Here is a 24,680-nt window from a genome sequence, read left to right on the forward strand (position 1 = left end):
CTGAACACAACCTCTGAACTCACCTTCAAGGAATCTATAATTCATGTTCTCAGTTTTATATATTTATTTATTTATTGTATTTTCAGTTTGTCTTCCTTTACAGATTGTTTCTTTGTCCATATCTCTGTGTTAATCTTCATTGAATCTGTTGTATTTCTTTGTCCCACTGCGAACGCCAGCAAGGAAATGACTTTCTGGGTGGCATATGCTGACGTAATTGTATTTTGATAATAAATTTACCACGTACTTTTGGAACTTTGACAAGGTGCATGATTGCTGACCTTTCAGAACACATTTTGTAGAAATGGAGTGAGAAAGAGACACAAGAATGAAAATTTCCAATCACTGTACAAAGGTCTTAAAGGAGAATGAGCAATGGAAATACAAGTTGTGTGCTGAATAAAATGAGTGAGAGCTGCAAATTACTGCAGCTTGCTTTGGTCATCAGGGCATGAGTCTGCAAAGAGAAGGTATGACTTTTCTCAGTACTGATCTGTGACTGTAACCCATGAAAGTTCAATAAAGCATCTTATAAATGAGAGAAGGTGAACTGCATTATTGTTGTTATAATCAGTGTTGTCTATGGTGACAAATGCACTTTGCTGGTAGACGTAATTTGAATGTTGGACTTTGAAATGCACCATTCACAATTTGGGAATATCACATTATATCCTTCACCAGCTGTGTGAGGATGTGAAGCAGTAACACCAGAGTCTGTTTGGAGGTCTTGATCTCTTCAGGTCAGGTTTATCTGATGGGTGTTGATTAGCTGCAGATAATTCCGGATGCAGTGGTCCCACTTGTGAATTTGGGCCTGTTAAACCTGAGCTTGTTAAAGGTCTGAGGGAAGGAACTTGCTTTGTGTTTTTTCTACTGCAAATCAACACGTTTCACATCAGAAGGCAGTGTAAATAAATCTGATTCAGATTTTGAAAACGACCCTTTCTCTGAACCAGATACCCTAAAGCAATTCTCAAAGGACATGGTTCAAAATTCTGTGGCTCTTTACTTGACTTACAAAACAGAATTTAGGGAAGTTCCAATGGATGCCTGACGAAAACAAATTGTTCTATCATCTTCCTGCATTGCTCCATCATTTAAGACCAAAAGAACAAAAGAGATAGGAACAGAATTAGTCCATTTAGCCCATTCACTCTGCTCCACCGTTCCATAGAGACTGATTTATCATCTCCCTCAACCACATTCGCATGTAACCTTTGGACAATCTCACCAGTCAAAAACCTATCAAACTCTGCTATAAACATACCCAATTACATGGCCCCCATAGCTGACTGTGGCAGTGAATTCCACAGATTCATCACCACCTGGCTAAAGAAATTCCTCCTCATCTCTCACTTAAAAGGACCTCTTTGTATTTTGAGGCTATACCCTCTGGTCTGAGACTCCCCCACACTCTATTGAAGTTCGAAGCTCTTCACTGTTCAAGAGGTTTCAATGAAATTTCCCCATCATTCTTCTGAACTCCAGCAAGTACAGGCCCAGAGCCATCAAACAATTCTTACACATTAACCCTTTCATTCCTGGAGTCATTCTCATGAATCTCCTCTGGATCCTCTCCAGTTACAGAACATACTTTAATAGATAAGGGGCCCAAGATCGTTCACCATATTCCAGGTGAGGAACAGGATTTCTTGGAATGTATGCGGGATGGTTTTCTGAACCAACATGTCGAAGAACCAGCTAGAGAGCAGGCCATTCTAGACTGGGTATTCAGCAACGAGGAAGGGTTAATTAGCAATCTTGTCGTGAGAGGTCCCTTGGGTAAGAGTGACCATAATATGGTGGAATTCTTCATTAAGATGAAGACAGACATAGTTAGTTCAGAAACAAAGGTTCTGAACTTAAAGGGTAACTTTGAAGGTATGAGACGTGAATTAGCTAAGATAGACTGGCAAATGATACCTAAAGGGTTGATGGTGGATACACAATGGCAAGCATTTAAAGATCGCATGGATGAACTACAACAATTGTTCATCCCAGTTTGGCAAAACAATAAACCAGGGAAGGTAGTGCACCCTTGGCTGACAAGGGAAATTAGGGATAGTATCAATTCCAAAGAAGAAACATACAATATAGCCAGAAAAAGCGGCACACCTGAGGACTGGGAGAAATTCAGAGTCCAGCAGAGGAGGACAAAGGGCTTAATTAGGAAAGGGAAAGAAGATTATGAGAGAAAACTGGCAGGGAACATAAAAACTGACTGTAAAAGCTTTTATAGATATGGGAAAAGAAAAAGACTGGTTAAGACAAATGTCGGTCCCTTACAGTCAGAAACAGGTGAATTGATCTTGGGGAACAAGGACATGGCAGGCCAATTGAATAACTACTTTAGTTCTGTCTTCACTGAGGAGGACATAAATAATCTTCCAGAAATAGTAGGGGACCGAGTGTCTAGTGAGATGGAGGAACTGAGGGAAATACATGTTAGTAGGGAAGTGGTGTTAGGTAAATTGAAGGGATTAAAGGCAGATAAATCCCCAGGGCCAGATGGTCTGCATCCCAGAGTGCTTAAGGAAGTAGCCCAAGAAATAGTGGATGCATTAGTGATAATTTTTCAAAACTCTTTAGGTTCTGGACTAGTTCCTGAGGATTGGAGGGTGGCTAATGTAACCCCACTTTTTAAAAAAGGAGGGAGAGAAAAAACAGGGAATTATAGACCGGTTAGCCTAACATCAGTGGTGGAGAAAATGCTAAAGTCAGTTATCAAAGATGTGATAACAGCACATTTGAAAAGTGGTGAAATCATCGGACAAAGTCAGCATGGATTTGTGAAAGGAAAATCATATCTGACGAATCTCATGGAATTTTTTGAGGATGTAACTAGTAGAGTGGATAGGGGATAACCAGTGGATGTGGTATATTTGGATTTTCAAAAGGCTTTTGACAAGGTCCCACGCAGGAGATTAGTGTGCAAACTTAAAGCACATGGTATCGGGGGTATGGTATTGATGTGGATAGAGAATTGGTTGGCAGACAGGAAGCAAAGAGTGGGAATAAACGGGATCTTTTCAGAATGGCAGGCAGTGACTAGTGGGGTACCGCAAGGCACAGTGCTGGGACCCCAGTTGTATACAATATATATTAATGACTTAGATGAGGGAATTAAATGCAGCATCTCCAAGTTTGCGGATGACATGAAGCTGGGCGGCAGTGTTAGCTGTGAGGAGGATGCTAAGAGGATGCAGGGTGACTTGGATAGGTTAGGTGAGTGGGCAAGTTCATGGCAGATGCAATTTAATGTGGATAAATGTGAGGTTATCCACTTTGGTGGCAAAAACAGGGAAACAGATTATTATCTGTATGATGGCCAATTAGGAAAAGGGGAGGTGCAAGGAGACTTGGGTGTCATTATACACCAGTCATTGAAAGTGGGTATGCAGGTACAGCAGGCGGTGAAAAAGGCGAATGGTATGCTGGCATTCATAGCAAGAGGATTCGAGTACAGGAGCAGGGAGGTTCTACTGCAGTTGTACAAGGCCTTGGTGAGACCACACCTGGAGTATTGTGTGCAGTTTTGGTCCCTTAATCTGAGGAAAGACATTCTTGCCATAGAGGGAGTACAAAGAAGGTTCACCAGATTGATTCCTGGGATGGCAGGACTTTCATATGAAGAAAGACTGGATGAACTGGGCTTGTACTCGTTGGAATTTAGAAGATTGAGGGGGGATCTTATTGAAAGGTATAAAATCCTAAAAGGATTGGACAGGCTAGATGCAGGAAGACTGCTCCCGATGTTGGGGAAGTCCAAAACGAGGAGTCACAGTTTAAGGATGAAGGGGAAGCCTTTTAGGACCAAGATGAGGAAAAACTTCTTCACACAGAGAGTGGTGAATCTGTGGAATTCTGTGCCACAGGAAACAGTTGAGGCCAGTTCATTGGCTATATTTAAGAGGGAGTTAGATATGGCCCTTGTGGCTAAAGGGATCAGGGGGTATGGAGGGAAGGCTGGTACAGGGTTCTGAGTTGGATGATCAGTCATGATCATACTGAATGGCGGTGCAGGCTCGATGGGCCGAATGGCCTACTCCTGCACTTATTTTCTATGTTTCTATGTGATCTGATGAATACCTTCTAAAGCCTCAGTTCTTGGATAACTTCTCAACACCGAATGAAAAATGTTTTATAATCCCACCGTTATCCCACCGATTGGGATTAACCACAATGTTTAGACACAATGGCTAAGTGGCCTTTTCACTTTTCTTCACCAGACTCTTATTGTTGTTCATTGCTCTAGTTGCAGAAACAAAAATGCTTTGCTGAAGATGTTTTGTAACTCTGCACTTGTTCACATCAGTATATTGCACAATAGTCTTTGAGAAATTTTCCAAAAAGTGATGGAGCAATGCAGAAAGAGACGGGAACTTCTTTCAGTGTATAGCAACCACTGGTACTTCTCCATATTCTGTTAAGTCAAGTAAAAAGGATAGAAGTTCTAAGCACATCAATGTGTAATTTTTGTATTTTAAAGTATACAGTATATGTCTGACTATGCATCTTTGCAACAATAATTTCCTTCGGGATAAATAAAGTTTTAGCTTTCCTTATCTTAACCTCTCTAATCCTTCACTGAAGGTGAACATTACACAGTTGACAGCAGTGACTGATGCAATAAACTCAGCACTCATACTATGCAATGTACAGAATTTAAGCAGATATAAATTCATGGCTAATATGCTGCACTGTTTCCCCCTAGGACAAATGTAACAAACCCAAAGTAACAAAAGCTCTCTGTGTAAACTGAATTATTTTATCTTTTATCTATTTCTAAACAATTGCAAAGTCAGCAACAAAAATTCAGGACAAAATAAATGAGCCACATTCTTGGATCACCTCAACCCTCACACTACAATGAAATCAAAAGCAAAACATACAAAATGCTGGAGGGACTCAGCACATTAGGCAGCATCTATGGAAATGAATAGATAGTCAAGATATCAGGCTGCTACCCTTACTTACCTCCTCTTCTCAGCCTGTTATTTCCCCCTGGGTCCCATCCTCCTTTTTCTATGGTCCACTCTCCTCTCATATCAGATTCTTTTGTTTCTAGCCCTTGACCTTTCCCACTCACCTGTCTTTACCTATCACCTTCCAGCTAGCCTCCTTCCCTTCCTCCCAGGCTTTTTATTCCAAAACATTCTTCCCTCATTCTCAGACCTGAAGAGGGGCCTTGGGCCAGAATGTAAGTTATCTATTCTTTTCCATAGATGATGATGCCTGGCCTGCTGAGTTCCTCCAGCATTTTGGGTGTGTTGATTTCCAGCAAATACAGATTTTCTTGCATTTGCTATGAAATCAGAATTGAGCAATTAACATTTTTAGTTAAGCTTCAAGATGCCGCCAATATGTGGCGATTCTCCAAACAGCTCCAATGGGAATCATCAAATATTCCCATTTAGGACAACTGCAGCTAATTTACCAACATACAGTATGCCGGTGATATTAAACCTAATTCTGTATTACTCCTCCAATATGTGTGACACGTGAGAAGTGTTTTCACTTGTACTGAAGCTCTCCTCAGACTTCATCTGCCCTAGGAATCACGCAGCATGAATCTGGATTAATCACACTTCGACTGACGTTGAAAGATCTAACCAGGTGAACAGGGATATTGGGAAGCTAGCAACTGAGAATCTGAGCAAAGGTATGCAGGGTTGGGGTATAGAATTGATGTTTCTTTCTGAGACCCTTCATCAGGTCTCATGTCGTGGTTCTCTCGTGTCTCATTTTGATTGAATCATCACCAAGGCAGGTTCAGAGTAATGTACAAATCTTGGACTGTAAGTCCATAACTCCCTGAGATTTGGAACAGAGGGAGATGGTAAAGTAGGTGTTAAAGAGAGCTTATGGATTTGGATGAACATTTAACATTCAAGAATTCGTGTTGCAGAAGAAACTCATCAGATTGGTGGTTGTACAACAAAAGACATAGGAGCAGAATTAGGTCATTCTTCCTTTAGAATCTATCCTACCATTTCATCCTGGCTGATTTAATTTACCTCTCAACCCCATTTCCTACTTTTTCCCTGTAACCTTTGATGTCTTTTCTAACCAAGAACTTATCAACCTCTACTTTAAATATATCCAATGACTTGGCCTCCACAGCTGTCTGTGGCAGTGAATTCCACAGATTTATCATCGCATGTCTAAAAAAATTCTTTCATCTCTGTTCTATAGGAATGTACTTGTACTCTGAGGCTGTGCCCTCTGGTCCCAGACTCCCCTACTACAGGAAACATCCTCTCCACATTCTCTCTATCTAAGCCTTTCAATATTTAATAGCGTTCAATAAGAACCCCTCTCATTCTTATAATCTCCAGTGAGTACAGTCCCAGAGCCATCAAATTCTCTTCTGGACAGTACTAGTGGTGAGGTATCTTTCAATCTCAGTCACAACACTCAACATGGGCTCTTTCCCTTTCCACCGTTAAATTTTCACCATGAACATTTTTCCCAATGACTCACCACAGCTAACATTTTAATCAAGCAAAAAATAAAATTTAGACCATAAGACCATAAGATTTAGAAGCAGAAGTTGGCCATTTGGCGAATCAAGTCTGCTTCTCCAACTTCCGGAGGAACATGGTGAATCAGGTGGAATCTACAGAGGCAGAGTGATCAACATTTCAGATTAATCTCCTGCTTCGGGAAACCTTCCAGCCATTTATTGTTCCATCCGATCAAATCATTTGCTGTTGCTTGCACCTACCATTTTAAAACTTCTCACCATTTCATTCAGTCTTGGGGAATTGTTTAAATGTTTCTGTATTGCTAAATGTAACTGAAAGCTTTTCAGATTGTCACATACCACACAGCAGTTGGGTCACTGTGGTTTTTTTGATCAAACTTCCTGCGACTTCTTCTTCCATTTTATTTCACAGTTATTTCTCTCTGAGGACAGATAGATCCAAGCTGGATCCTGTGAGTAAAATGATGTGGTCTTCGATTATTCTGATTGGTTTCCTACCTGGTGAGTGACAACCAGCGCTGTACATTCGCATAGTCATTGTTGGTTTGGGGGTCGTACACTGTTTCCACAACAGTGCTTGAATACCTGTAGGCACAAAAGATATTGGAAAATGGAGTTCAGAGTACACTCCTGGAGGAACTCATCAGGCCAAGCAACATCTGTCATGGGGACAGGAAATGACAACAGTTTGGGTTGAGACCCTGCATCAAGTGTGAGTGGAGAGAGAGATAGTGTACATAGGAGAGGGGGAGGTGTGAGACTGGGTCCACTAGGTGGTCAGGAACTGAAGGGAGGTGAAGCACAACAGACAAATGCAATGGGGAGGGAAAGGGGTGGAGTTTGGAGATAGGTGAAAGGTGGAAGCAGATAAAGAGAAAAGGTGAATAGTGTGGAGCCAGGTGGGGAGAGAATATGTCCAGCTGGAGAAATCTTCCAGAGGCTGTTAAGTGGGAATATCAGGTCTACCTTTGCTGGAATCTTATCTCACTCTGCAGGGATCACTATGACAACTGACGTTATTGTCTTGAAATCAGTGTCTTCCCTGGGGCATTTCAGCGGGGCAATTAGTAAAGAACATTACCAAATCTGGAGTCAAAGGTAAACCAGGGTGTGTAGATTTCTGTTCTGAAAGGCCTTTCCGATCCAGATGGCATTTTGTCAGTCTGGTAGTTGATCATTATCATTATTGATATGTGTTTTAAACCAGAAATAATTAATAAATCATCTACTTAAACTCTCAATATATCCTTACAGAAATTGAAATTGCACCTGAATTTCTAGACACTAAGTAGTAATGACCACTGTTACACTACCTTCTAATTACACAGCGAAATACTTGATAGGTACAAAATATAAAGTTTCCATCAGAACCAGAGGGCCTGGTTTTAGACATTATGAGGGGTTTCTTTCTGCAGTTTATAAACTTGCCTGTAAGTGAGGAGTAAATCAGGACACCAGCCTAATGGAGAGAATTGAAACATGATCTCAAGTGATCCTATTGACCTCATCTCAATAGGTTTCAATAGGTACATTTAATGTCAGAGAAATGTATACAATGTAAATCCTGAAATTCTTTTTCTGAGCAAACATCCATAAAAACAGAGGAGTGCCTCAAAGAATGAATGACAGTTAAATGTTAGAACCCCAAAGACCCTCCCCAACTCCCCCCTCCTACGCATAAGCAGCAGCAAAGCAAAGACACCCCCAACAGCAAAAAAAAGCATCACCACCCCCCACTGAGTACTCAAGCGTGCAGCAAAGCATTAATAAAGACACAGACTTGCAGTACCCCAAAGACTATTCGTTCACCTGGTAATTTAACATACCACAGGCTCTCTCTCTCTCCCTAACAAGGGAAAAGAGGTGTCCCTGTTTCACAGGTAGAAGGGAGACATAACAAAGCGACTCACTGATTTATGGTGTTAAAAGTCTGTTGCGTTGTATTTTCCAAGCCCTGTGCCCAAAAGGCTCGGGCCTCTGGGCACACAACCTGCAGCCAGCTCGCCGCTTACGATCTTCCGTGTACTCCCACAACGCAAGAGCCTTGAATCCGCCTGCCTCCAGAGCCACGAAAAGCCGGCACCCTGAAGGCACGCTGATCTTCCAGACTGCATCCTTGGCATATCGAAAAGCGACCAGTCATGAGGCCCCAAAAGTGGGTCCTATTTCTGCCAAGAACTGAATTGAGAGGGGAAAAAAAGAGCTATCAAAAGATAGAAATAGAGATGTTTCCAAAATGCAAGCAAAGGAGTTGCCATTAGGCTCCTCCTCCAGTTCCAATTTCCTGGAACCTGAGACACACACACACAAAAATCTGGGAGTATTCCAAATTAATCCTTTGGGAACTTTGTGTACATTTGAATGGGTGATAGGAGGTAATTGAAAGTTCAACACTGCGGCTCTCCCTCAGTACTACACTGGAAGGTCAGCCCTGGGTTTCTGCTCAGGACTCTGGAGTGGGAAGTGAACCCACAATGTACTGACACAGGGGAGAGAGCACTGACACAGCTGACACAGTAACAGCACTGACTGCACTTCACACCAAAACCATTGGCTGTGGAAACATGTGCCACTTGCTGGACGTGACCTGGACGGGTCTTTAATTGTCATGTTGAAAAATATTAGTTTGCTTTAATCGTTCCTTTCCCCTCAAATCTGAAAATACCTCCCTCAGTTTCAGGTGCATTGTGGGCAGAGAAATATGTAAAAGGAGTTTTGGGAAGAGCGATCACAATCGATTGTCACTATGAAGAAAAGTACCGCTCACGCAAAAAGTATTGGTGCCATGGATGGACTCATCAATGTTCAGTTTTAGTGAAAACAAATGGACAACATGGATGGAGTGGACGAGTGTCAATCACAGATAACCTGGAACAGAGAATATTTACTGTTACTATGGATGATCTTCATTCTGGAGATACAGGATGGTACAGCTGTGGAATTGCAATACGAGGTGCCGATCAGATATTTAATGTACACCTACAAGTATCTGAAGGTAGGTTTCTCAGTGATTGACCTTCTGCCTTCAGCAAAATAAATGTCTCATCTATGTTTCCTCTGTGAAGGATTTTCAGATGTTCATTCAGTGTCTGATTGTTGAATTCCTTCCCACAGAACCTGTTTCTGTTCCTGTGCTTCGATATCTGTCACCAGCCAATGTCTCCCGTCTTGGGGGCTCAGTGTCAGTTTCCTGTGAGTCTCTCCAGGGATCCCATCCCATTCAGTACTCATGGTATGAACAAACCTCATCTGGGCATCCAAAGATCTCAGATACCAATGAACTGGCTCTACATTGTCAATCCTTCAACCAGAAGCACCATCAATATTACTGCAGTGCCTTGAATTGGCATGGAGCAAGATCCAGTACAATGGTTAATGTGGCAGTCTTCAACAACGGAGAGATCTGCAGTTATGTGACAGAAATCAATGGCATCAGTAAGTTCTACTTTCAAGAGAGGATACATTTAAATATTTCTTTTTGTTACTCTGTTACTGCTGCTCTTATACTTCTAGTGAGGGTAAGGAATTTCTTTACATTTGTAGAAGCTGTACATTGCAGCCTCCATGGGGTAGAAATAAAGTGCAGTGAACAGTTAAGTCTGTCACTTCCTCCTGGAAGATGTGGAGCATCCCAAACATAGTTGGACTTGCACCTCCAGAAAACAATGAGAGAATTCTATTCATACTTGTGTCGAGTTGTGAGACAGTGACACTATCATATAAACAAAAGGAAGGACTCTGAAGAAGACACAAGCAGTATGAAAGAAATTCGAGATTGTCAGAAGGCAGGAGTGAGTGTAGCTGCTACTACTAAGGAGAAGGTGCTTGGAAAGCTGAGCGGTCTAAAGGTCAATAGGTTGCCTGGACCAGCCAGACTACACCCCACGGTTCTGAAAGAGGCAGCTGAAGAGATTGTGGAGGCATAAGAAGTGATCTTTAAAGAATAACTGGATTCTGGAATGGTTTTCTAGGACTGGAAAATAGGGAATGTTCCTCCACTCTTTAAGAATAGAGGGAGACAAATGAAAGGGAACTATAGACCAGTTAGCCTGACTTTAGTGGTTGTGAAAATGTTGAAGTCCATTATCAAGGATGAGGTTTTGGATTACTTGAAGGTACATGATTAAATAAGGTATATGGTTAAATATGTCGAGTTCATGGCACCATGGGTGGCTCTGCAGCACAGGAAGGAAGTAAAAGGAGTGGGAGAGCTATAGTGAAAGGGGATTCGATTAAAAGGGGAGTAGATAGGCGTTTCTGTGGCCGCAAACGAGACTCCAGGAGGGTATGTTGCCTCCCTGGTGCAAGGGTCAAGGATGTCTCTGAGCGGCTGCAGGACATTCTGGAGTGGGAGGGTGAACAGCCAGTGGTTGTGGTGCACATAGGTACCAACGACATAGGTAAAAAACGGGATGAGGTCCTACAAGGTGAATTTAAGGAGTTAGAAGATAAACTAAAAAGTAGGACCACAAAGGTAATAATCTCTGGATTACTACCAGTGCCACGTGCTAGTCAGAGTAGAAATAAGAGGATATTTCAGATGAATACGTGGCTTGAAAAATGGTGGAAGGAGGAGGGATTTAAATTTCTAGGGCATTGGAACCAGTTCTGGAGGAGGTGGGACCGGTACAAACAGGACGGTCTGCACCTGGGCTGGAATGGAACCAATGTCCTAGGGGGATCGTTTGCTACTGTTGTTCAGGAGGATTTAAACTAATGTGGCAGGGGGCTGGGAACAAGTGCAGAGAGACAGAGGGGTGTAAAATGAGGGTAGAAGCAAAAAGTAGTAAGGTGAAAAGTGAAAATGGCAGGCTGGCAAATCCAGGGCAAAAATCAAAAAGGGACACTTGTCAACATAATTGTATAAAGGCCAAGGGTGTTGTAAAGGCAAGCCTGAAGGCTTTGTGTGTCAATGCAAGGAGCATTCGTAACAAGGTGGATGAATTGATTGTGCAGATAGTTATTAATGAATATGATATAGTTGGGATCACAGAGACATGGCTCCAGGGTGACCAAGGATGGGAGCTCAACATTCAGGGATATTCAATATTCAGGAGGGATAGACATGAAAGAAAAGGAGGTGGGGTGGCATTGCTGATTAGAGAGAAGATTAATACAATAGAAAGGAAGGACATTAGCCGGGAGGATGTGGAATTAATATGGGTAGAGCTGCATAACACTAAGGGTCAGAAAATGCTAGTGGGAGTTGTGTACAGGCCACCTAATAGTAGTGAGGTTGGGGATGGCATTAAACAGGAAATTAGAAATGCGTGCAATAAAGGAACAACAGTTATAATGGGTGACTTCAATCTACATATAGATTGGGTGAACCAAATTGGTAAGGGTGCTGAGGATGAGGATTTCTTGGAACATATGCTGGATAGTTTTCTGAACCAACAAGAGAGCAGGCCATTCTGGACTGAGTATTGAGCAATGAGGAAGGGTTAGTTAGCAATCTTGTCCTGCGAGGCCCCTTGGGTAAGAGTGACCATAATATGGTGGAATTCTTTATTAAGATGGAGAGTGATATAGTTAATTCAGAAACAAAGGTTCTGAACTTAAAGAAAGGTAACTTTGAAGGCATGAGACGTGAATTAGCTAAGATAGACTGTCAAATGATACTTAAAGGGTTGATGGTGGATGTGCAATAGCAAGCATTTAAAGATCGCATGGATGAACTACAACAATTGTTCATCCCAGTTTGGCAAAAGAATAAGCCAAGGAAGGTAGTGCACCCTTGGCTGACAAGGGAAATTAGGGATAGTATCAATTCCAAAGAAGAAACATACAAATTAGCCAGAAAAAGCGGCACACCTGAGGACTGGGAGAAATTCAGAGTCCAGCAGAGGAGGACAAAGAGCTTAATTAGGAAAGGGAAAAAAGATTATGAGAGAAAACTGGCAGGGAACATAAAAACTGACTATAAAAGCTTTTATAGATATGTGAAAAGAAAAAGATTAGTTAAGACAAACGTAGGTCCCTTACAGTCAGAAACAGGTGAATTGATTATGGGGAACAAGGACATGGCTGACCAGTTGAATAACTACTTTGGTCCTTTCTTCACTAAGGAGGACATAAATAATCTTCCGGAAATAGTAGGGGATCGAGGGTCTAGTGAGATGGAGGAACTGAGGGAAATACATGTTAGTAGGGAAGTGGTGTTAGGTAAATTGAAAGGATTGAAGGCAGATAAATCCCCAGGGCCAGATGGTTTGAATCCCAGAGTGCTTAAGGAAGTAGCCCAAGAAATAGTGGATGCATTAGTGATAATTTTTCAAAACTCTTTAGATTCTGGATTAGTTCCTGAGGATTGGAGGGTGGCTAATGTAAGCCTGCTTTTTAAAATAGGAGGGAGAGAGAAACTGGGGAATTATAGACTGGTAAGCCTGACATCGGTGGTGGGGAAAATGCTAGAGTCAGTTATCAAAGATGTGATAACAGCACATTTGGAAAGTTGTGAAATCAGCGGACAAAGTCAGCATGGATTTGTGAAAGGAAAATCATATCTGACAAATCTCATAGAATTTTTTGAGGATGTAACTAGTAGCGTGGATAGGGGATAACCAGTGGATGTGGTATATTTGGATTTTCAAAAGGCTTTTGACAAGGTCCCACACAGGAGGTTAGTGTGCAAACTTAAAGCACACGGTATTGGGGGTATGGTATTGATGTGAATCGAGAATTGGTTGGCAGACAAGAAGCAAAGACTGGGAATAAACGGGACCTTTTCAGAATGGCAGGCAGTGACTAGTGGGGTACCGCAAGGCTCAGTGCTGGGACCCCAGTTTTTTACAATATATATCAATGACTTAGACGAGAGAATTAAATGCAGCATCTCCAAGTTTGCGGATGACACGAAGCTGGGCAGCAGTGTTAGCTGTGAGGAGGATGCTAAGAGGATGCAGGGTAATTTGGATAGGTTAGGTGAGTGGGCAAATTCATGGCAGATGCAATTTAATGTAGATAAATGTGAGGTTATCCACTTTGGTGGCAAGAACAGGAAAACAGATTATTATCTGAATGGTGGCCGATTAGGAAAAGGGGAGGTGCAACAAGACCTGGGTGTCATTGTACACCAGTCATTGAAAGTGGGCATGCAGGTACAGCAGGCGTGAAAAAGGCGAATATTATGCTGGCATTCATAGCAAGAGGATTCAAGTACAGGAGCAGGGAGGTACTACTGCAGTTGTACAAGGCCTTGGTGAGACCACACCTAGAGCATTGTGTGCAGTTTTGGTCCCCTAATCTGAGGAAAGACATTCTTGCCATAGAGGGGGTACAAAGAAGGTTCACCAGATTGATTCCAGGGATGGCAGGACTTTCATATGATGAAAGACTGGATCGACTAGGCTTATACTCTCTGGAATTTAGAAGATTGAGGGGGGATCTGATTGAAACGTATAAAATTCTAAAGGGATTGGACAGGCTAGATGCAAGAAGATTGTTCCCGATGTTGGGGAAGTCCAGAACAAGGGGTCATTGTTTGAGGATAAAGGGGAAGCCTTTTAGGACCGAGATGAGGAAAAACTTCTTCACACAGAGAGTGGTGAATCTGTGGAATTCTCTGCCATAGGAAACAGTTGAGGCCAGTTCATTGGCTATATTTAAGAGGGAGTTAGATAAGGCCCATGTGACTAAAGGGATCAGGGGGTATGGAGAGAAGGCAGGTATAGGGTTCTGAGTTGGATGGTCAGCCATGATCATAATGAATGGCGGTGCAGGCTCGAAGAGCCGAAAGGCCTACTCCTGCACCTATTTTCTATGTTTCTATGTTTCGTACAGGTGAAATCTTGCCTGAAAAATCCGTTAAAATTCTTTGAGGAAATTACAGGCAGGATAGACAACGGAGAGTAGGTGGATATGGTTTACTTGGATTTTTAGAAGGCCTTTGGCAACATGCCACACTTGAGGCTGCTAAAGACAAAACCACAGTAGTACTGGAAAGATTCTAGAATGGAAAGAGGATCGGCTGGCTGACAGGAGGCAAAGAGCGTGAACAAAATGGTGCCTTTCCGTTTGGTTGTCAATGACTCAAGGTTTTCCACAGTGGTCTGTGTTGGAACCACTTCTTCTTTTCAGATTTCATGTCAACGATTTGGATGACAGTATTGATGGCTTTGTGACCAAGTTTGGGGACAATAAAGTCAAAGTGAAAGTCAAAGTCAAAGTTTACACAGTTTGTTTTCCATTGATCCTGTTTACAGTTACTGTTCTGTAGATTTGCTAAGTATGCCCACAGAAAAAGAATATCAAAGTTGTATGTGGTGAGATGTACGCACTCCGATAACAAGTTTTTACTTTGACTTTGACTTTGATGAAGGGGTATCTCATTGAATCCTATCGAATATTGAAAGGACTAGAAAGAGTGGATTTAGAGATACAAACAAGGCTGAGCTTCATACATTTCCTTGCATTTGGTCCACATCCGTCTAAAGCTTTCCTGGACATGAATTTGTCCAAATGTATTTTAAATAGTGTATTTGTACCCACTTCCAACTCTTCCTCTGACCTTTTTCATGCACATACTACTCTGTGTGGAAAACACTACCCCTCCCAACCCTCTAAGACTCTACTCTCACCTTCAGACGAGACTCTTTAGTTTTTGACGTCCCTAGTCTGCAATAAAGACCGTGATTACCCACCATACCTTTGTCCCTCTTAATTTTTAAACTGGGGTTACCCCTCAGCAGAGTTAACTTCAGAGAAAACAGTCCCAGCCTATCCATATCCCAAAACTTCCAGTCCCAGCAGCATCTGTGTGGATGTTTTCTGTACCTTCTCTAAATTAATCACACTCTTCCTCTGGACAAGGTGAAGTCTTGTCAATGTCCTTTATAGCTCTAACATGCCATCCCAACTGTACTTAATGCCACATCCAATGAAGGCAAGCATGGCATTTGCCTTGGTCAACACTTTGTCCACCTGTGTTGCCACTTTCAGGGACCAATGTAGTTGCACACCTCGTTCCCAACAGTGCAAGTTGTGTCCTTGTTTAATTTCCCAAAATGCATCACTTCACAGTGCCTGAGTTCAATTCCATCAGCTATTCCATTGGCCACTTTCCTAGTTCAAAGTTCAAAGTAAATTCATTATCAAACTATGTATACCATAAACAATCTAGTTTCATCTTCTTGCAGGCACCCACAAAACAAAGAAACACAACAGAATCCATGACGAACCACATACAACAAAAACTAACAAGCATTCAATGTGCAAAAGATGATGAATCGTGCAAAATAAAAAAATATGTAAACAAATGATACATAGAACATGAGTCACAGAGTCCCCGAAAGTGAGACCACAGCTGTGGAGTCAGTTCAGCGCTGAGGTGAGTGAAAATGGTCCAGGACTCCTGTACGTCCTACCCAATGGTGGTAGTGAGAAGAGAGGTAGATGTTTCAAATTCAGACAAATGGGATGGGTTCAGGTGGAAGGATTGTGTGGGAACAGAGTGATGTGGCTGAACACTGGTTCATTTTCCAGATCCAATTATAAAATTTGACAATTCTTTCCACTGTCCACCACGCTACAGTGTCAGCTGAAACTTATTAATCATGTGACTTACATTATCATAACAAATTATCAATATCGATGACAAATAACAGTGGTTAATGAATAATAGCACTGATCCCTATGACATACCACTCGTGATAAAGTCTGGTGTTGTCAGACATCACGATCACAACCTGATCACTTCTGCCAAGCCTATTCAGTACTCATTCAGTTAGCTTACACTGTGATCTCACATTACAGTGGATGTGCTCTATATGGATCTGTGTGGGCACGTGGCCAAGTGGTTAAGGCATTGGACTAGCGACCTGAAAGTCGTGAGTTCGAGCCCCAGCTGAGGAGAGAAGGTTTACAAGGATGTTGCCGGGACTTGAGAAGCTCAGTTACAGAGAAAGGTTGAATAGGTTAGGACTTTATTCCCTGGAGCGTAGAAGAATGAGGGGAGATTTGATGGAGGTATGTAAAATTATGATGGGTATAGCTAGAGTGAATGCAAGCAGGCTTTTTCCATTGAGGCAAGGGGAGAAAAAAACCAGAGGACATGGGTTAAGGGTGAGGAGGGAAAAGTTTAAAGGGAACATTAGGGGGGGCTTCTTCACATAGAGAGTGGTGGGAGTATGGAATGAGCTGCCAGACAAGGTGATAAATGCGGGTTCTTTCTTAACATTTAAGAATAAATTGGACAGATACATGGATGGGAGGTGTATGGAGGGATATGGTCTGTGTGCAGGTCAGTGGGACTAGGCAGAAAATGGTTCAGCACAGCCAAGAAGGGCCAAAAGGCCTGTTTCTGTGCTGTAGTTTCTATGGTTTCTATGGTTTCTGAGGCAACGTGTTGTGTCCTTGAGCAAGGCACTTAATCACACATTGCTCTGCGACGACACTGGTGCCAAGCTGTATGGGTCCTAGTGCCCTTCCCTTGGACAACATTGGTGTCGTGGAGAGGGGAGACTTGCTGCATGGGCAACTGCTGGTCTTCCATACAACCTTGCCCAGGCCTGCGCCCTGGAGAGTGAAGATTTTCCAGGTGCAGATCCATGGTCTCGCAAGACTAACTGATCTATATGGATTTTTGTAAGGCATTAGGCAAGGTTCCACATGGTAGGCTTATTCAGAAAATCAGAAGGCATGGGATCCAGGGAAGTTTGGCCAGGTGGATTCAGAATTGTCTTGCCTGCAGAAGGCAGAGGATCGTGGTGGAGGGAGTACATTCGGATTGGAGGGTTGTGACTAGTCCCACAAGGACTGGTTCTGGGACCTCTACTTTTGTGATTTTTATTAACGACCTGGATGTGGGGGTAGAAGGGTGGGTTGGCAAGTTTGCAGATGACACAAAGGTTGGTGGTGTTGTAGATAGGGTAGAGGATTGTTGAAGATTGCAGAGAGACATTGATAGGATGCAGAAGTGGGCTGAAAAGTGGCAGATGGAGTTCAACCCGGAGAAGTGTGAGGTGGTACATTTTGGAAGGACAAACTCCAAGGCAGAATACAAAGTAAATGGCAGGATACTCGATCGTGTGGAGGAGCAGAGGGATCTGGGGGTACATGTCCACAGATCTCTGCAAGTATCCTCACAGGTAGATAGGGTAGTTAAGAAAACTTATGGGGTGTTAGCTTTCATAAATCGAGGGATAGAGTTTAAGAGTCGTGAGGTAATGATGCAGCTCAATAAAACTCTGGTTAGGCCACATTTGGAGTATTGTGTCCAGTTCTGGTTGCCTCACTATAGGAAGGATGTGGAAGCATTGGAAAGGGTACAGAGGAGATTTACCAGGATGCTGCCTGGTTTAGAGTGTATGGATTATGATCAGAGATTAAGGGAGCTAGGGCTTTACTCTTTGGAGAGAAGGAGGATGAGAGGAGACATGATAGAGACATACAAGATATTAAGAGGAATAGATAGAGTGGATAGCCAGTGCTTCTTCCCCAGGGCACCACTGCTCAATACAAGGGGACATGGCTTTAAGGTAAAGGATGGGAAGTTCAAGGGGGATATTAGAGGAAGGTTTTTTACTCAGAGAGTGGTTGGTGCGTGGAATACACTGCCTGAGTCAGTGGTGGAGTCAGATACACTAGTAAAATCTAAGAGACTACTAGACAGGTATATGGAGGAATTTAAGGTGGAGGGTTATATGGGAGGCAGGGTTTGAGGGTCAGCACAACAATATGGGTCGAAGGGCCTGTACTGCGCTGTACTATTCTATGTTACAGATCAGTCTACAATGCAAGATCTTGCCAAAGGCCTTGCTAAACTCCATGGGCTAAGCACTACTGTCCTGCTCTCTTCAGTCCCTTTGATTATCTCTTCCAAAAAACTCAGCCATATTTGTTTGAAAGAGGATGTCCCATGCACAAAATCACATAGACCATCCCAAATCAGATCTTGTTTTTGGCAAATTCAGGTAGATCCTGTCTTACACAATCACCTCCAGTAAGTTACCCACCACTGATCTTATGCTCACCTACCTGGAATGGGACTGGATCAGTAATCTATTGACTCAGAAATGTGGAAACACACTGAGACATTAGTGAGCAGTGACAATCCTGACTCCAATCAAATAAAAATCATTACTTGTGAAGAGCTGTGAGCACGAGATGAGGGACGATGCTGTTGTCTTCTCAGTCTATGTGGAATTCAATTGTATCAATTGACAGTGTGGCAGATTCCTTAGAACACAGTGATAGCTTTATATAAAATATCTTTATTTATCATTATTATGTTCTTTATCTTTTGTGTTTTTGTGCTGCATTAAGCCAGGGTAACAATGATTTCATTCTCTTTTACACTTGTGCGCTGGAAATGAGATTAAACAATCTTGAATCTAGAATCTAGAATCTGCTTGTGTAAATTTGATTTTACCGGTCCATATTCTGAAAAATTTCTCCCTCAGTTTCAGGTGCTTTATGGGCAGAAGATAAAGTGAGAGGAGTTGTGGGAAGAGCGATCACAATCGATTGTCACTATGCACCAATGTATCGCTTAGACCCAAAGATGTTGTGCCGCATCTGGGAACGCCGATGCACATCGTTAGTGAATACAAAGGGGCAAAATGAGCAGTATGGAAGAATGACAATCAGAGATAACACATCCCAGGGAATATTTACTGTTACTATGGAGAATCTTGTCTCGAATGATACAGGGCATTACAGATGTGTAATTACATCATCTGGCAATCCTCCAATGTTTGACGTGTATCTACAAGTATCTGATGGTAGGTTTCCCATTGATTGACTTCATCTTTCCACTGAAGTGTCTGATTCATGTTTTCTCTGGGAAGTGTCAGGGCAGTACCGATATTCCGCGGTCTGTTACAGTGCAGCCCCGTGTGGGGAGGGTGCCGGGTTCGGGAAACCCCACTCAAGTTGCTTTCATCCAGTGTGTGGGATCTGACCCTCTGGTTTCCAGTGGGAGGCTCAGCACATTATCCTGCTTCTGAACCGTATGAAATGTTACTCTGTCAGTGGTTTGCATTCAGACTAAAACTAATAATCTGATATTTACAGGTCAATGAGAAACAAGTGATACACATGATCTAAACACTTCAGAAAGCATAAAAAGGGAATCAGATCCAGATCACAACAGATTGTGTTCAGTTCTCCCAGGGCAGTCTATTCTGTTTCCCATCCCTGCTTCGTGGATCAGTCACTCCCTTGCCTACCCTGCGCTCCCTCTCTGTGCTCTCGTAATCCACCCGCCAGCACCCACTGACCATCCACTTCCCAGCATCCAGCCTCTCCATTGTTGTGTTCTTTATACGTACCGTGGGTTACTAAGAACAAACCACATTCTGGAAGAATAAGAACTAGAACTTTTATTTACAACAGCAAACAGCAACCCTGTTTCTTCTTACAGTCATGCTTTCTAGATCATTCTCTCATTTCTGCGCATGTTCCAAACTCTGTCCAATCACGTTCTTACTTGTGACATGTGATATCACCACATCCTCCTTTCCTTTAAAAGAAAAACAACTAGCAACATTAATCAGAACAAATACATAATTTAACATGTCTCTATCAGTCTCCCTGAGGGTTTATGAACACGAGTAGACCTTCTAAGTGATTCACACAGTTCTTGTGTTTCGTTGTTATCTTCTTGTTTTGTCTGGTCTGCATCAGTTAACTGAAACTCTGAAGTTGGTTCTTTCTTAAGGTGTTTGAGAAGAAATCGCAATTCCTTCATTAACTTTGTAATCTCTTTTTTATGCGGGCTTCATCATTTCAATAAAACTTCTCAATTCCTTCGCTTGTACTTTCACTTCTTCAATTGGATCCTGATTCTTGTCACTCTTTGGCTTAAGACCAGTCTTGTACTGTACTGGCAAGTTTGCTGGTGGCATGCTTTGTCAGATGCTGGTAACAAAGGGATGGGCCTGGGAGCTATCGTTATGACTTCTTTTACTTTTGCCGCGTTGGAATAAAATTCTGTTCTCTCTTGCTCTTTCATCATTTCAGTGTATTCTGACTGTGTGTCACTGTCCAGGACTAAAATCTATTTTCACCAAATTCAGTCTCTCACAGGCAGATAGACCCAGTATTGACTGTACATTTTTTGGCACCACCACAAATGAAAGCATGTGCACCATATTTTTGTGTGATACTTTTGCCACACATGTTCCTTTAACTGGAATGTCTGCATCTGAATACCCAATCACTTTTATATTTGTCTGATGTAATTTTGGTATAGGCTTTAATGCATTAAACTCAGATTCTGCAAGAACATTTACTTGTGCTCCAGTATCCAGTTTAAACAGAATATTGTTTTGATTCACTTGCAATGGAATAGTCCAGTCATTCTTACTTTGTTTGTTTTTACAAAGCACATCTATGTAAAACTCCTCACGTTCATTTTCAAGCACTGCATTCGCATGTTTTATTTCTTTTTTTATTTCTACAACAGCGTGAAAAATTATTATTCTTACTGTAGTCGTTGCACATTTTCCCGTATGTTGGACACTGTTTTAGCCGATGTTGCTGACCACAGCGATCACAAAGTCTTTTTCTTTCAGATGTCTGTTGGTTTCGTTGTCGCTTCATTATTTTTCCTAATATGTTTGTGCTTTACAGTGTGTACACTGCCATTCTCGATAAAAAGCTCTTTAGCCTGCGACACCACAGTTTGCGAAGCTTTGCAGAGAATCAAAGCTTTTTCCGAATCTATGTCTGGTTCTCTTAATAGTCTTTCTCGCAGACCATTATCTAGGATGCCGCAATCAATTCTGTCTTTAATGAGAGAATCCGTCAGCTCTGCAAACTCGCATGTTTTACTGCAGTTTCCCAACTCTGTAACAGATTGATCAATCGTTTGACCAGGTCTCTGCCAAGATTTGAATAAATTGTACCGTTCATACGTCACATTGTGCTTCGGTATACAAAATGCATCAAATTTATCCATTATCGCTTTGGAATTCAAATTATCTCCATTCTCAAAAGTAAAATAGTTATATACCTCAATTGCATCATCACCCTATTACATGGAGTAGAATTGCTGCTCTAGTTTTTTCTGATTTTTTTATCAGCTCCGATTGCCAATAAATAAATTTCAAAATGCTGTTTAAATATTTTCCAGTTTTCAGCTATGTTTCCTGTCAGCTGAAGTGTCGATGGGGTTGCAAAACTTCCATTTTTAAAACTGTTAGCAAACCAAACAGTTCGCGTGCTTTTTTTTTCTTCGATTATCTTTGATTCTCCCGTTTCCGTGTTATTCTTCCAGGCCCACTTCTGACAGCATGTTGTGTTCTTTATACGTACTGTGGGTTACTAAGAACAAACCTTATTCTGGAAGAATAAGAACTAGAACTTTTATTTACAACAGCAAACAGCAACCACATTTATTACAGCCATGCTTTCTAGATCATTCTCTCATTTCTGCGCATTCTCCAAACTCTGTCCAATCACGTTCTTACACGTGACATGTGGTATCACCACACCCATCAGGCCCATTCCTGGTGGGAAATAGACCAACGAGGTTAGAAAGAACTTGGGATACAGTCCAGCTCAAGAATTGACTCTTTGGCCCACCATGTCTACACTGACCATGCTATCATTCTAAGCTATTTCCATCTTATTGCATGTGGTCCATATCTCTCCAACCCCTCCCTTTTCATGTCCATAACCAAAAGCTTCTTAAATATTGATGTGATATCCCTTTCTACCAACCAGTCTGACTGCGTGTTCCATGCAGTTGCTACCCACAGTGTAAAGAAAAGCTTGTCTTACAAACATCATTTAAACTTTTCCCTGATTACTATAAAACTATGCCCACTATTACTTGGTATCTCAACCCTGGGAAAATGATTCTGAATATTTTCCCTATCTATGTCTTGTACAACTTTATAGACTTTTATCAGGTCTCTCCTCAGCCTCCTATACTCAAGTGAACACAAACCAAGTTTTTCCAACTTCTCCCCATAGCTAATACACTCCTATCCAGGAAACATATATTTATTTATTTGTTTGTTTGTTTGGAACAGCATGGAATCAATGCTTCCAACCCTCGGGCCACGCCACCCAGCAATCCCCAGATTTAACCATAGCCTAATCACAGGACAATTTACAATGACCAATTAACTTACCAGCTGGTAGGTCATTGGAATTTGGGAAGAAACTGAAGCACCTGGAGGAAATGCACACAGTCACGGGGAGAAAGTACAGACTCCTTACAGACAGTGGCAGGAATTGAACCCGGGTCGCTGGTACTGTAAAGCGTTGTGGTAACTATTATGCTACTGTGTCACCCCTGGTACCATTGTGGTGAGCCTCCTTACCCTCTCCAAAACCTCAACATCTTTCTTATTGTGTTGCAACCAGAGTACGCGTTATGTTCTCAATATAACCTAACCAGAGTTTTATGAAGCTACAAAATGCCTTGTCGAATTAGTCTCCATCATGTAAATTGAAGAAGGCAAACATGCTGAATGCTTTCATTACCATTATGTCTGCTTGTGTTGCCACGTTCAGGGAGCAGTGGACTTGTAACCCTAGAACTCTCTGTACATCAATTCTAAAGGGAGCCATCTGTTAAATTTCAGGCGACGTCACACTCCCCTAATGAATAAGGAGTGTTTGAAGGCCCTGGGCCTGTGCTCATCAGAGTTTAGAAGAATGAGGAGGGCACTCATTGAAAGCTATCCGGCATTAAAAAGCCTAGTGGATGTGGAGACGATGTTTCAACAGTAAGGGCGTATAGGCCCTGAAGGCACAGACTCAGAATAGAAGGACATCCCTTCAAAACAGAGATCAGGAGGAATTTCTTCAGCCAGAAGCTGGTGAATCTGTGGATTTCATTGCCACAGGCAGTTGTGGAGGCCAAATCATTGGATATATTTAAAACGGAAATTCATTGGTTCTTCATTAGTAACAGCACCAAAAGATACAGAGAGAAGGCAGAAGAATTGATTTAGACCATAAGACCACAAGATATAGGAGCAGAAGTAGGCCATTCGGCCCATCAACTCTGCTCTGCATTTCAATCATGGGCTGATCCAATTTTTCCAGTCATCCCCACTCCCCTGCCTTCTCCCCATACTCTTTGATTCCCTGGCTAATCAAGAACCTATCTACCTCTGCCTTCAATACACCCAGTGAGCTAACCTCCAGAGCTGCTCAGGGCAACAAATCAGATTTACCACCCTCTGACTAAAGTAATTTCTCTACATCTCAGTTCTAAAAGGACATCCTTCAATCCTGAAGTCGTGCCCTCTTGTCCTAGAATCCCCTACCATGGGAAATAACTTTGCCATATCTAATCTGTTCAGCCCTTTTAATCTTTGGAATGTTTCTATGAGATTCCCCCCTCATTCTCCTGAACTCCAGTGAATACAGCCCAAGAACTGCCAAACATTCCTCATACAGTAACCCTTTTATTCCTGAAATCATTCTCATGAATCGTCTCTGAACCCTTTCCAATGTCGGTATATCCTTTCTAAAATAAGGAGCCCAAAACTGCACACAATACTCTAAGTGTAGTCTCACGAATGCCTTATAGATCCTCAACATCACATCCCTGCTTTTATATCCTATACCTCGAGAAATGAATGCCAACATTGCATTCGCCTTCTTCACAACTGACTCAAGCTGGAGTTTAAAGTATTTAACCTTTAGGGTATCTTGCACAAGGGCTCCCAAGTCCCTTTGCATCTCTGCACTTTGAATTCTCTCCCCACCTAAATAATAGTCTGCCTGTTTATTTCTTCCACCAAAGTGCATGACCATACATTTTCCAACATTGTATTTCATTTGCCACTTCTTTGCCCATTCACCTAAACTATCTAAGTCTCTCTGCAGGCTCTCTGTTTCCTCAATACTACCCGCTCCTCCACCTATCTTTGTGTCATCGGCAAATTTAGCAATAAATCCATTAATACCGTAGTTGAAATCATTAACATACATCGTAAAAAGCAGCAGTCCCAACACCAACCCCTGTGGAACTCCACTGGTAACTGGCCGCCAGCCAGAATAGATTCCCTTTATTTCCGCTCTCTGTTTTCTGCCGACCAGCCAATGCTCCACCCGTACTAGTGACTTCCCTGTAATTCCATGGGCTCTTACCTTGCTAAGCAGCCTCATGGACGGCACCTTATCAAAGGCCTTCTGAAAATCCAAGTACACCACGTCTACTGCATCTCCTTTGTCTACTCTGCTTGTAATTTCTTCAAAGAATTACAGTATGTTTTTCAGGCAGGAT

The 24,680-nt window shown here is 42.1% G+C and overlaps 1 protein-coding gene across 1 annotated transcript in view; it reads left to right on the forward strand.

The window, feature by feature from the left end:
- The first annotated feature begins 6,824 nt into the window (after positions 1-6,824).
- The window catches only part of LOC140209408 (uncharacterized), a 269,809-nt gene continuing 251,953 nt past the window's right edge, over positions 6,825-24,680 (forward strand). The window contains 4 exon segments of the mRNA XM_072277654.1: positions 6,825-6,988; positions 9,162-9,482; positions 9,602-9,922; positions 18,889-19,209. Of these exon segments, the coding sequence (XP_072133755.1) occupies positions 6,949-6,988; positions 9,162-9,482; positions 9,602-9,922; positions 18,889-19,209 (1,003 nt within the window). The 5' untranslated portion in view covers positions 6,825-6,948.

This window comes from Mobula birostris, chromosome 14 (genome assembly GCF_030028105.1).
Source record: "Mobula birostris isolate sMobBir1 chromosome 14, sMobBir1.hap1, whole genome shotgun sequence".
Lineage (NCBI taxonomy): Eukaryota > Metazoa > Chordata > Chondrichthyes > Myliobatiformes > Myliobatidae > Mobula > Mobula birostris.